We start from the raw sequence: 14,532 nt of genomic DNA, 5'->3' as shown, positions 1-14,532 counted from the left end.
AGAGGGAAAGATCAAGAGAAATGGTGGAAACATACAACAGCTCTTAAAGCTGCTTGCTAGATATAGTATACATCATGTTTCCTCACATACCACTGGCCAGGGCACATACATGATCAAGCCCAAGATCAATAGTGTGAGGAATGTATTATCTGCTTACAAGAAGGGGAAATTATTATTTGGGAAGAATAATGCAGTCTATCACAATTATACAACTTGTAGGTAACTGTGTTAATATCCAAATCTGGCAGTCTAGCACCAGAGTCTGCATTTTTCACCATAACATCATATTTCTTATTTCCAGAGGGATGAATCAAATGGAGAAATGAAATCCCAGCAGCACTCTTCTCCTATATTCAACATTCTATAAAAATTGATGACCATATAGAATACATGAAGCCAGACGAGAAGCCCTAGGACAAATTCAAGGTCACTCAGGGCTACAGTATTTTATCATCGATGCATCTCCAATCATAGAGAGATACCTTACTTGGAAAGCACAGATGAGATCGAACATAACAATATATGTCCATATTCCAGTTCCACGGTAATGACAAATGTTTGATTTTAAGGCCAAACATCTGCTATTCTCATTGTTAAAAAAAAAAAAATTTCATTTGACAAAATAAATACCATTAGGTTTACATTCCATAATACACAGATGATATTGCATTAACCAGATATTTTGCACTGTCATATATGCATATATGATAGTGTCCTTATAATTTTCTCTTTTGTATAATTCTATGTGTAGATTGTTTGCCACCTAGTGGCAGTTGTTTTCAATTCAAATATTAATATTCATGACCAATTTTAATTAGTTTTTTTAAGGAAAGATCCCAAAGTCATAAAACGTTTAAAAGTGTTGACAATGACATTATTCTGCTCTAGCAATCTTTAAAAAAAATACCTTGCAAATTTGGTTTATATTTAATCCTTGACAATGACAGATGAGGCAGTGTATTCAGAAGTCATTTCCTGTTGCAAGAAGAATGGAGAGAATGATAAAATGAACATTTTAATTTTTAGTAAATAATACTAAGATGTTCTTTGGATGTGGTGGTTTTCTGTTTTGCTTTCAATATTGCCTAGCAAAATATACGTACAGAGTTGCAAAACTCACTGATTTATCACAAGCACTCTTTGGCCTATGTGACTCTGAGGATTTAGGCACTGTTCCTGGTGGTCATGTTTATACTTTTAATATCTTATTAACAGTTATTATGGAGTCAAACTATAAAATACTAGGCAGTGAGTTTAGAAGAAAATTCTAAAATATTGCAAATAAAAATAGGATAATAATTCACATCAATCAAACTAGCAAAAATTAGAATTTGGCTAGTGAAAAATTTGTGCAATGCTGGTAGAAATATAGGTCAGTGCTGCCATGCAAGCCAGCAATATGACAACACTTAAGTATATGCTTATTCTAGCTTTTGCACAGCAAATGAAATTATAAACAAAATGAAAAGAAAACCTACAAACTGGGAGAAAATATTTGTAAATGATGTGACTGACAAGGGATTTCCAAAATATACAAACAGCTCATATAACTCAATAACAAAGAGAAAACAACTCACTCAAAAAATGGGCAGAAGACCCAAATAGACATTTCTCCAAAGAAGACATCCAGATGGCCAATAAGCACATGAAAAGATGCTCAACATTACTAATTATTTAGTTCAGTTCAGTTCAGTTGCTCAGTTGTGTCCGAATCTTTGCGACCCCATGAACTGCAGCACACCAGGCCTCCCTGTCCATTACCAACTCCCAGAGTTCACCCAAACTCATGTCCATTGAGTCGGTGATGCCATCCAACCATCTCAGCCTCTGCTGTCCCCTTCTCCTCTTGCCCTCAATCTTTCCCAGCATCAGGGTCTTTTCAAATGAGTCAGCTCTTCTCATCAGGTGGCCAAAGATTGGAGTTTCAGCTTCAACATCAGTCCTTCCAATGAATACCCAGGACTGGTCTCCTTTAGGATGGACTGGTTAGATCTCCTTGCAGTCCAAGGGACTCTCAAGAGTCTTCTCCAACACCACAGTTCAAAAGCAACAATTCTTCGGTGCGCAGCTTTCTTTATAGTCCAACTCTCACATCCATACATGACCACTGGAAAAACCATAGCCTTGACTAGGTGGACCTTTGTTGACAAAGTACTGTCTCTGCTTTTTAATATGCTGAGTAGGTTGTTCATAACTTTCCTTCCAAGGAGTAAGCATCTTTTACTTTCATGGCTGCAATCATCATCTGCAGTGATTCTGGAGCCCAGAAAAACAAAGTCAGCCACTGTTTGCCCATCTGTTTGCCATGTAGTGATGGGACCGGATGCCATAATTTTAGTTTTGTGAATGTTGAACTTTAAGCGAACTTTTTCACTCTCCTCTTTCACTTTCATCAAGACGCTCTTTAGTTCTTCTTCACTTTCTGCTGTAAGGGTGGTGTCATCTGCGTATCTGAGGTTATTGATATTTCTCCCGGCCATCTTGATTCCAGCTTGTGCTTCAGCCAGCCCAGTGTTTCTCATGATGTACTCTGCATAGAAGTTAAATAAGTAGGGTGACAATATACAGCCTTGACGTACTCCTTTTCCTATTTGGAACCAGTCTGTTGTTCCATGTCCAGTTCTAACCATTGCTTCCTGACTTGCATACAGGTTTCTCAAGAGACAGGTCAGGTGGTCTGGTATTCCCATCTCTTTCAGGATTTTCCACAGTTTCTTGTGATCCACACAGTCAAAGGCTTTGGCATAGTCAATAAAGCAGAAATAGATCTTTTTCTGGAATTCTCATGCTTTTTTGATGATCCAGCAGATGTTGGCAATTTGATCTCTGGTTCCTCTGCCTTTTCTAAAACCAGCTTGAACATCTGGAAGTTCACGGTTCACGTATTGCTGAAGCCTGGCTTGGAGAATTTTGAGCATTCCTTTACTAGCGTGTGAGATGAGTGCAGTTGTGTGGTAGTTTGAGCATTCTTTGGCATTGCCTTTCTTTGGGATGGGAATGAAAACTGACCTTTTCCAGTCCTGTGGCCACTGCTAATTATTAGAGAAATGCAAATCAAAATGACAATGAAGTATCACCTCATACTGGTCAAAATGACCATTATTAAAAAGTTTACAAACAAGAAATGGTGGACAGGATGTGGATAAAAGGGAACCCTTCTACACTATTGGTGGACATGTAAATTGATGCAGCCAGTGTGAAAAAAAGGGCTTCCCAAGTGGTGGTAGTGGTAAAGAACCCACATGCCAATGCAGGAGTCATAGAGACATGGGTTCAATCTCTGGGTCAGAAAGATCCCTTGGGAGAGGACATGGCAATCCACTCCAGTATTCTTGCCTAAAGAATCCCATGGTCAGAGAAGCATGGTGGGCTATAGTCTATAGGGTCACATAGACTCAGATAGGACTGAAAGGACTTAGCACACACTATGAAAAAAAGTATGGAGGTTCCTTGTGCTGTGTATGTGTATGTGCTCAGTAGCTTCAGTTGTGTCCAACTCTTTGTGACCCTGTGGACTGTAGCCTGCCAGGCTCCTCTGTCCATGGGATTTTTCCAGCAAGAATACTGGAATGGGTTGGCATGCCCTCCTCCAGGGCATCTTCCCGACCCAGGAATCAAACCAGCATCTCCTGTGTCTACATTGCTGGTGGGATTCTTTACCATTGAGCCACCACGGAGGTTCCTTAAAAACCTAAAAATAGAGTTACCATGTGATCCAGCAATACTGCTCCTGGGCATATATCTGGAGAAAACTCTAATTCAAAATGATACATATGCCCCGATGTTCATAGCAGTGCTATTTACAATAGTCAAGATATGCTGCTGCTGCTAAGTCGCTTCAGTCATGTCCAACTCTGTTCGACCCCGTAGACAGCAGCCCACCAGGCTCCGCTGTCCCTGGGATTCTCCAGGCAAGAACACTGGAGTGGGTTGCCATTTCCTTCTCCAATGCATGAAAGTGAAAAGTGAAAGTGAAGTCGCTCAGTCGTGTCCAACTCTTAGCAATCCCATGGACAACAGCCTACCAGGCTCCTCTGCCCATGGGATTTTCCAGGCAAGAGTACTGGGGTGGGGTGCCATTGCCTTCTCTGAGTCAAAATATGGAAGCAACCTAAATGTCCACTGACAAATGAATGGATAAAGAAGATGTAGCACATATATACAATGAAATACTACTTAGCAATAAAAAAAGAATGAAATAACGTTATTTGCAGCAACATGGATGGACCTAGAGATTATACTAAGTAAAGTCAGATAGAAAAAGACAAATAAATACCATATGATACCATTTATATGTGGAATCTAGAATATGATACAAATGAACTTATTTGCAAAACAGAAACAGACTCATAGACATGGAAAACAAATTTATGATTACCAAAGGGGAAAGGGCGTGGAGGAGGAATAAATTAGGAGTTTGGGATTAGTAGATACAGACTCCTATATATAAAATAGACAAACAAGATCCTACTGTATAGCACATATTTATTCTAATCTATTTAATCTATTTAATTCTAATAATTTAAGCAGATTAGAATAACTTGGAAAAGGACATGGATTTGGGAAATGGATATAAAAAGGAATGAGTGAAGGGATGAATAACTCAGCTAATATGAAAGGACCTCACAGGGCTCCATGGTGTTAATGGGCCTTAAACTGAGAACCAGTGATGATGAAGATCAACTCAGTCTCTGAACATGTGGTCAAAATAATGACGGTTGTATCAAATTTAAGATCAAATTAAAAAGCAGTTGTTTTAAAAACAAAATTTCCTTTCCTAAGCAAAGGAAATTTTCTCTCAAATTGAAGAGACAATTTTTTTTAGCTGGATGATTTTTGTTTGGGGTTAATTGTAGAAGTTATTTATATGTTAAGTGGTTATTGAGATTTTTTAATTTATTTTATTTATTTATTTTGCTTACTGCAGTCTTATTTATTACAGAGGAAAAAATGAAAGCCAAGTAACATCTAGTAACAGAGAAATAGTTCAGCCAATTGGAATCACGGTAGGGATGGTATGTGAGATTTTTTTATAGTTATTAAATGGACAAAGTTTTGAGCTTAAAGGTAACAGTCTGATACAAACACTTGGTGGAATATAGATGGGAAGTGAATAAAAGGGAACAAGATAAAAGTAGAGATATTTAAGGGGAGAAATAGTTGTGGTCAGCATTTCTCAAAATCTGAGACTCCTATCTCAAGTGGGAAAACAATGCTAGGCTTGCATGCTTAGTTGCTTCAGTCATGTCCAAATCTGTGTGACCCTAGGGACCACAGTCCTCCAGGCTCCTCTGTCCATGGAATTCCCCACGGGTTGCCATACCCTCCTCCAGGGGATCTTCCCAACCCAGGGATCGAACCCACGTCTCTTACGTCTCCTGCACTGGCAGGCAGGTTCTTAACCACTGGCCCCACCTGGGAAGCAATGTTGCGCTTGCTCCATAGAGAATGATGGTGCTGTCCGAGCACCTTTTCCTCCACTTTTCAGACTCACAGGGAACAGGAGCACCTTAAAGCTATAGAGATAACCTGTGTTAAGCAAATGCACCTGTTGACTTCACCTAACTTGGTGCTTCTCAGACTTACTTGATTAAGCCACCTCTGTTTCTACGAAGAAAGCCATTAATATCTGCCAAACATGCCTTTCACAGCCACTTGGGAAAACACTAGCTTTAGTGAACTGCCTACCACCATTCCTTCATTTTAACCTATATTTTCCATTTCACCTGTCTTTGCAATGCCTATAACTTATACCAGTTTCCTTAAAAATATACACACACAAAATGGTAAAAGTACATGCTTCTTGAAAAATTTTAAACAACAAGAGAAGTAGATTTTGTCTCAAAAATGAGATCGTACCATGCATCCAGAGCTGTATTTCCCTTTTTCATTAGTAGATCTTTTTCAGTATAGTCACATCACATATATTGTGCTTTTTTAACAACCACAGAATATTCCAGAATAGGAATGTAAATGACCAAGGGTAGGTTTTAGTACCAGGATGGAGGAAGGGGACAAACCCAAAGGACACAGATAGTCCTTTAAGGGAGGGACCCAGGGAAGGCTGCATCAGGCCAAGGAACATTGGCTCTGGACAGCATGAAGGAGTCAAGAGGCACTTTTAAACAGGAGGCAATGGAGCGGGGATAATGCTGTAAAAAAAAGGCTATAAAATGAGAAATCATGGATATTAAGATTAGACTAGGGAGGAAGATGATATATGTATAGAATCAAAACAACATTAAATATAGTTTTAAATATTTGCAATATACCAGGTACTAGGCTAGGTGCTTTAGATATATTTTTTCATTCAATCTTCAGCATTCCTTCCTCAAAATTTTGTAAGACAGGTTTTAACACCTCCATTATACCTGTAAGGAAACCGAGAATTCAAAAATTCAAGCGAGTTGGTGAAGGTCGCAATGCTACTAAACGATAGGCTGAGTTGACTCCCCGTCTGTCTGACTTGAATGAGGCAGGACCCCAATCATCACCTCACAAGTAGCATGTACTAGGGGAGAAAGGCTGTGACTGTCCGTACTTGAGGTGGGGGGGCGGTGTGGGGGGTTGTTGGCACCATGGCATTTATGCTTAGTGACTTTGATGGCACAGGTGATGGGCGCGGGTGTGTCAATATCAAGGTGGGAAAAAAAAATGCCTCAAGGCTTCTTTTCCTGAATATATAGGTTGTTTTCTAATCTCTTTCCTTTCAAAATCAGCTGAAGAGTGTTATAAAACCAGGTGGCTTGAAACTCTTTAAGCACACATCCTTCTGAGGTCTTCTCTACACTTCCTGACCAGCTTTCTCACACTTTCTCAAAAAATAGTCACTGGCTCTCTACCTTCTGGAGGGGACTTCCCTTCTTCAGCTTCCCATCTCACGGAGCTCTCTCAGCTGCACCCTCAGCATGGCCCCAGCGTGTCTTCACGTCATTAAACTGAGAGTTTCTGGAGAGGAGAAAGAGTGACTTACATCTGCATACGAGTTTAGTGCTTCACCCTGCTTGGCCTGGCACAGCAAGGGGCACAAAGGCAGGGACTCAGAGATGATTGCTGAATGGATGGGAAGACAACCGGCCACATTCAACAAGGAAGAGGAGACAGGTGTATAAGATCCACTTCCTTGGTTTCCATGGGAATGCCATGAGTGGGAAAGGCAAAATGATGTGAATGGACATAATGCTAAGATGATTCTCTGGGAAAGGAGCTGGAACATGTGCAGCTCACTTTACAAAGAGGAAGAAAAATAATTAAATTTGTGTATTTTCAAATGTTTTACTCAATGTTAACTATCAGTAGATCAGGTATAAAGTAAAAGTGAAACCATATACCCTTTATATATACATATATATACACATATATGTGGGCTTCCCTGGTGGCTCAAATGGTAAAGAATCTGCCTGCAATGTGGGCAACCCAGGTTCGATCCCTGGATCTAGAAGATCCCCTGGAAAAGGGAATGGCAATCCTCTCCAGTATTCTTGCCTGGAGAATTCCATGGACAGAGGAGCCTAGCAGGCTACATACACTACATGGGGTAGCAAAGAGTCAGACACAACTAAGAGACTAACACACATACATATATGTATTTGTGGGGCTTTCCTGGTGGTTCAGTGGTAAAGACTCTGCCTGCTAATGTGGGAGATGTGAGTTTGATTCCCTAATTGGGAAGATCCTCTGGAGAAGGAAATGACAACTCCTGTATTCTTGCCTGGAGAATTCCATGGACAGAGGAGCCTGACGGGGTACAGTCCATAGGGTCACACAAGAGTTAGACACGACTTAGTAACTAAACAAAAACAGACATATTTGTACATGTCTACACATACAAAATACATATACAATTTTATCTTACAAATGTAATAACTATATTTATCTGTATGTAAACATCTATATCAAATATACTTTATAGGCCCCTAAGAAGCTTAGTCATCTGTATAGAAAAATCCAGGTCTTGCTGGTATATACAGTTGTAGTCACTGACATATCATGGTTTTATTTTATGAAACATTTCATCATAAATTAGTCCCTTCCATGTTGAGGAAAGATTTCCCGAACAAAAAGTTCTCACAATAGAGATGTTGGTGAGTCACTCTCATTTTGGTGACTCATGCTACTTTGGTTTTATAACCTTTTGAGTAATATGATAATAGTAATGCTTAATTTGTATGTGCCTCTACAGACCTCTGAAAATCACCTAGGCAGTGTGGAGCCACAAATAGAGGCTTTCAAATTTTAATTCCAGCTATACTCCTTCTGAAGTATGTGCATTTGGGTAAGTGCTAAGCTTTCATCTCTCTCTGTGTAAAGAATCTACCTTAAAACAGCCACTCTGAGGATTAAAGGAGGTAATCAAACAAACGTATTTTGCTCCCAAATGTTAGAAGTATATCTATCCTCCTGCTTCTCCTCTCGATGACAATAAAAGTGTAAGGGAGTGGGTAACTTCCCTGGTGGTCAAGATGTTAAGACTCTGCACTTCCAAAGCAGGGGGCATAGGTGTGATCCCTGGTCGGGGAACTAAGATCCCACATGTCTTGTGGCATGGCCAAAATAAATAAATAAATAAAAATTTTAGAAAAGGATGACTCCAAGTTTTAAAAAGTGTCAGGAATTAGTCATTGGACATTCAATTAAGTTAAACCATGAATTTATATACTGATTACCAAAGTGAGGCTAAGATCAGTTGCCCACTTAGATGGTTTGTGTTGAATTCACATTTATTGTCAAGGGTTTTCTGTGTTGTCTATGCTGACATTCAGCCTTCCCTGCGAGGAAAGCCTGAAATCAAGATGCACGTTGAGCCTTGATGTCTCACAGTATCTTTGAGGGTAGATCATACTGTGTAGATGATAAAAGTTGAGCACAGAGAAATCAAGTAATCTTGCCCAAGGTTATAACAAAGCTAGAAAGCATGAGTGGACAAAATTGGAAAGCTAGTGCTTTATATTCCAGAACTCTCTGTGACTTCCTGTTATTGTTGTGACTCGTTTACTTCCTATGGTTTGTATGCTGCAGCGATTTGCAACAATCCAAGGAAGATAAATTGAAGGCCTATCTGTGCCAACCTCCAAATGTTTCAATTCAACCAGCATTTCCTGAGCCTAAATGGCAAATGTTAACTCTCATTGTTTTGTCCATTCTGCTCAATCCTCCCTTACTCTTCTTCCTGATGACTGGAAATCTACCACTGGAAATTACACTTTAGATAAATGGTTAGCTCTCTGTTAAAATACAGACATTTTTTTCCAAATCAGTATCTATTTTTCCCCCACCATATCAGTAATCTGTGCCTTAAAGTGAATTAGCTTGGCTGCATTTGTATAATGACGAGCAAGGAATGTCACAGGCCAGTAAAAAATGAAGAGGGAGGCTGTGGGAACACTGTGCAGGGCTTCCTCACACAACACCCTGCTTGATTCTCGGTTCAACTAGGGCTGTTTTGTCCCATAAAACAGTCCAGGAAAGGATGTGGGATGCGTACATGGTAGAACATCATGCACTTGTTAAAATGATATTTTCCAAAGAAAATTTAATGAAATGGTAGAATACTCCTAAAGAATCATTAGCTGAAAAAAACAGTGACAAAAATTTGTGTTACCACTTGATTGTAATTTTGTACCATATGTGTATATGTATGCATATATGTGAGTATGCATGTGAGTGTACATGAATGTGTGTGTGTGTGTGTGTGTGTGTTAATACTGATATGTTGGCTGAGTCAGAGATGAGATTATGCGAGCCTGGCCTGTGGCATTCAATCCACCACAACCTGGCAGAAGTCCTCTGTGAGTTTGGGGCAAACCAGTCTTCTGCCTTTCATAAAATCTGTCAAAACCAGGAGCTGTTGCTGATGAAATACAAACAAAAGAACTCCAAACTGTAAGAAGGGTGAAGATGAAAGGGCTCTGAGACCATCTACCTCCTTTCCATATCCCAGGGGTAAATGCAACATTTCTTGTGGTGGCTTCCAGAAATGTATTCTCATGCAAGTATGGATCTCACCCTTATCGTTTTTTTTTTTTTTTTTAGATATATGGAATTACAGTCTTCTGAATCATTTTACTTTATACTCCATGTACTTTAACTTTTCATATCAGTATTTGTTTTATTTCATAAAAATTTATGTAATGCTTTCTATGTGTCAAGCCATCATCTAGCACTTTGCAAACACTGAATCCTTTAATCCTCATAAAAACCTATGAGATGGGTACTGTTCTTATGTCCACTTAACAGACAAGCAAAGTGAGGCGCAAAGAGATTGTAATACATGCTGTAGTGGTGGAGCCAGGTTTTGAATGAAGGTATGGCTCCAGAGTCTGCACTGAGGTTTCAAAATCTATTTCTAATCACTAAGCTGAGCCTCTGGTATGTACGGACAGTATATACAAATCTTAGTATATACATGGAATTCCCTGGTAGCTCAGTCAGTAAAGAATCTGCCTGCAGTGCAGGAGACCCAGGTTTGATCCCTGGGTAGGGAAGATCCTCTGGAGAAGGAAATGGCAACCCACTCCAGTATTCTTGCCTAGAAAATCCTATAGACAGAGGAGCCTGGCAGGCTGCAGTCCATGGAGTCGTAAGAGTTGGACATAACTTATCAGTCAACTAAACCACCACCAGTGTATACATAGACATCATCTTTCTTAATAACTGAGTGATATTTCATTTCATGAACAACCATGATCCAATAAATCTATAAATCTGATCTACTATTTATAAGTACTTTGGTTGTTTTCAGTTTTATATTATAAAAAAGTTACCAAAAATTACATTTATCATCTATCTCTGTATAAACACACAAGATAGCCTCAGGATAAATGCTTAGCAGTGATGTTGCAAAATCAAAAGGCCAATTCTTTAAATATTTGATAAATAATGCCAAATTATCTCAGAAAAAATTGCTATCAACCATTCTCTTATTAACAGTTATGAGAATGCTTATTTTCTTCACACCCAAATGCTCTGGCTTGCCAATTTATCAACAGAGAAGGGAGGAAGCTGAGATTGGTTTCTATTTGTACTTGCATTTTAAAAATTAAAAATTAGGTTGGACACATTTCTATATGTTTATTGAACAGATAATATTTTTCCTTCTATGAACTTCCTTTTATGCATTTTATCCTTTGTGGTTTCTCCAGTGAGTTTTTTTCTTATTGATTATCAAGTGCTTTTTGTTTTTGAAGGCTATTAGCCTTTTTCTGTCATATGTAATACATATGTATTTCCCCAGGTTGGAGGAAATCAGTGTCAGCCAAGTGAATATTGTGGAATCAGTAGTCTGGACACTTCCAGCAACACAGTATCAAGATGTGCAGTAGTGAATGACACAATGAATAAGTTATGGTGTCCCCTAGCATGTGAAAGTACAGAGTCGAAGGCAAGGGCTCTGAATATGTGCAGCAAGGCATCATGCCCAACCCTCCCAGAAGTTTCCAGAAGGGTAATGTCACGAGATTCATCTCAGGAAAAGACTGAGCTTCCAGTTAATCAGGTACATTGAAAGAGGTTTAAGTACATTGAACTTAGAAGGATTTTCAATAAATGTAATACTTGTTCTAATGGTAGCTCAGGGCAAGGCATATACTTTCAAGTCAGTCCGCCTAGGCTGAAACCAGAGTTTAAATATTATTAGCTCTAGGCCAATTACATAATCTCTCTGTGTCTCAGTTTCCTCACTCATGGTTGGGGGGCAGAGGGTAGTACTCCTCGCCCAGGTGCGAGAATGATATGATAGTGTATGGGAACTTCCCAGGGCAGGACCTGTACCTCAGGAGTGTTGAGTAAAGGACGGCTCTGCAGATGGCCACAGGGGAGGCCAAGCGGTCTATCCGATGCATATTCTTCATGGAGACAAGGTATTAAGGAGAATGACACGAAAAATCTAACAGCACATATCTCTGGCTGGTGAAAAATGAAAGTGTTAGTCACTCAGTTGTGTCTGACTCTTTGCAACCCTATGGACTGTAGCCCACCAAGCTCCTCTGTCCATGGAATTCCCCAGGCAAGAATACTGCAGTGGGTTGCCATTTCCTCCTCCAGGGGATCTTCCCAACCCAGGGATCAAACCTGGGTCCCCGCATTGCAGCAGATTCTTTGCCATCTGATCCACCTAGCTGGTAGGATTGTGGAAATTCTGTTTTTCTCATTTGTCTGCATTTTCACTAGTGAACAAACATACACTTTTACCATTGACATAAAATATTACTTTTAATAACCTGTTCTCTCCCAGTAGACTTTGTTTATTAACCTCAACTAACTCTGATTCATACCAGTAGACTTTGTTTATTAACCTCAACTAACTCTGATTCCTACCATGTTCCTCAGATCTATCAATCACATCTAGCTAGCTAGCTAGCTCTCCAGCCATGACCTTTCTACAAAGAATTCATTACATTCTAAAGTGAAAACAGGTCCAGGGGAGGAAAAAAGAGAACACAATGGAAAATACATGTAAGTAGGTTCTAAGATCCAACAGAGCTGTTATATTTTGAGAACAACTTTGGCTCTGAGCTTCCAGGAAGACAAAGCAAAAAAAGGAAGGAAAAAAAAAAAAAAAAAAGATCTCATTTCCTTTACAGAAGAAAAAAGTTCCCCAGGGAACTTTTCTAGTTGAAGAGGCAGTAGGAGATAAAGAAGGCAACATTTTCAGAAATGTCAGCTCATACTAGTATTTCTTGAAATGTCTCTCAGTAAGAAGTAAGGTAACAATGAAACCCAGTTAAGACAATCTGGGGACTTATCCGATGGCTCCTGGGCTTCCCTGGTGGCTCAAAAGGTAAAGCGTCTGCCTACCTTGTGGGAGACCCAGGTTGGAACCCTGGGTCGGGAAGGTCCCCTGGAGAAGGAAATGGCAACCCACTCCAGTACTTTTGCCTAGAAAATCCCATGGACTGAGAAGCCTGGTAGGCTACAGTCCACGGGGTCACAAAGAGTCAGATACGACTGAGCGATTTCACTTACTTCACTTATCCGATGGCTCAGCAGTAAAGAATCTGCCTCCAATGCAGGAGATGTGGGTTTGATCCTTGGGTCAGGAACATCCCCTGGAGGAGAAAATGGCAACCCACTCCAGAAATCTTGCCTGGGAAATTCCATGGACAGAGGAGTCTGGCGGGCTACAGTCCATGGGGTGACAAAAGAATCAGACATGACTAACGGGCTGAACAACAAGACAATTTTGCAAGTCAGTAAAATAGCATGGTCCCAAAACATGGTTTTTGGAAAGTCAGAAATGATTAGAACTGGACTATATAGTGACATGGAGACATTGCTTGTCCATCAAAGAAACCCATGTAATGAGCATTTTGCAACACCTTTACCATAATGTGTGCATCTTTCTACTGGTGAGATATTGGCTTGAACCACAGAATTTATACATGTATGAATTATCTTGAGAACTAAATTATGTTTTCTACTTTTGTTTTGTTACACCACACCTAATACACTTGGCATTTATAACTCACTAACTGCTTTGATCCAGTGTCATATATATATTCCTTTTCATCTTTAGCTGTTATATATGAATTTCAAACACAATTTATTTTTAAATTTACTTTGGATAAAATCTATTTGGTGGTTTGAATCACATAAAGTTTTATGAGAAAATGTTACAAGTAAGGTCCTTTTATTGCATGAAATTCAGAAATGCTTTACTATCAAAAATTGGGACTGAGAGAGGCATCGGCGACAGCAGCGGTAGAAGCAGCAATTTATCTGTGTGCAGCCCCAAATGGAGAGGAAGATGCTAATTAAAGTGAAGACGCTGACCAGAAAGGAGATTGAGATTGACACTGAACCCACAGACGAGGTGGAACAAATCAAAGAGCGTGTGGAGGAGAAAGAGGGAATTCCCCCAGAGCAGCAGAGGCTCACCTACAGTGGTAGACAGATAAACGTCAAGAAGACATCAGCTGATTACAAGCTGTTAAGTGGTTCAGTCCTCCATCTGGTATTGGCTCTGAGAGGAGGGGGTGGTCTTCGGCAGTGATAGACCCTGCTCCATTTTACCTCCTTGCCCTGTCACTCATAATGAGGCATCATATATCCTCTCACTCTGTGGGACACTAGAGCCACTGCCCCCTCCCCTGGCTGCCCAGTCTGTTGGTGGGAGACTGTGAGGACCCCAGGAAGCAGTGTTCCTGGCCCAAAGGGCCCTTGCTGGCTATTAGGTTTTAGTTTGCAGTCCTGTGTGCTTCCCTCTCTTATGGCTGCATCCCTGATTCTCAATAAAATATTTTTTGGCAAAAAAAAAAAAAAAAAAAAATTGGGATTGAAATGCTCCTTTAACTTGTATATTTTAATCACTTTACATATTTAGAAAACACTTCAAATTGATGAGATGCTGTCCTCATCAGAATGCTTGATGTTCAAATTTAGTTATTGCTCTGATTTCCCTGCATTGTGTGTTTTAAATATGAAATTTAAAGTAATCCCCAGGTTTACTTAGGTATGATAAAAAGAGAGATAAAAATACACAAAATCACCCCTTTTTACAAGCAGGTTGAGGCAAATAATCATAAATTACAACTA

General features: G+C 39.7%; 1 protein-coding gene across 1 annotated transcript; it reads left to right on the top strand.

Annotated features, from left to right (window-relative positions):
* The first annotated feature begins 13,744 nt into the window (after positions 1-13,744).
* Positions 13,745-13,990, top strand: LOC102282971 (NEDD8). The gene has a single exon (XM_005907407.3). It carries the CDS (start codon positions 13,745-13,747, stop codon positions 13,988-13,990), a length of 246 nt encoding a protein of 81 aa, XP_005907469.3.
* Positions 13,991-14,532: the final 542 nt, after the last annotated feature.

Source organism: Bos mutus, chromosome 9 (genome assembly GCF_027580195.1).
Source record: "Bos mutus isolate GX-2022 chromosome 9, NWIPB_WYAK_1.1, whole genome shotgun sequence".
NCBI classification, from domain to species: domain Eukaryota; kingdom Metazoa; phylum Chordata; class Mammalia; order Artiodactyla; family Bovidae; genus Bos; species Bos mutus.
Note: the sequence above shows the minus strand (reverse complement) of the source record. Positions and strands in the feature narration are given on the sequence as shown.

Excerpts from the sequence above, each read along its gene's own strand:
- LOC102282971 (XM_005907407.3), top strand. The coding sequence starts at position 13,745 with ATGCTAATTAAAGTGAAGACGCTGACCAGAAAGGAGATTGAGATTGAC.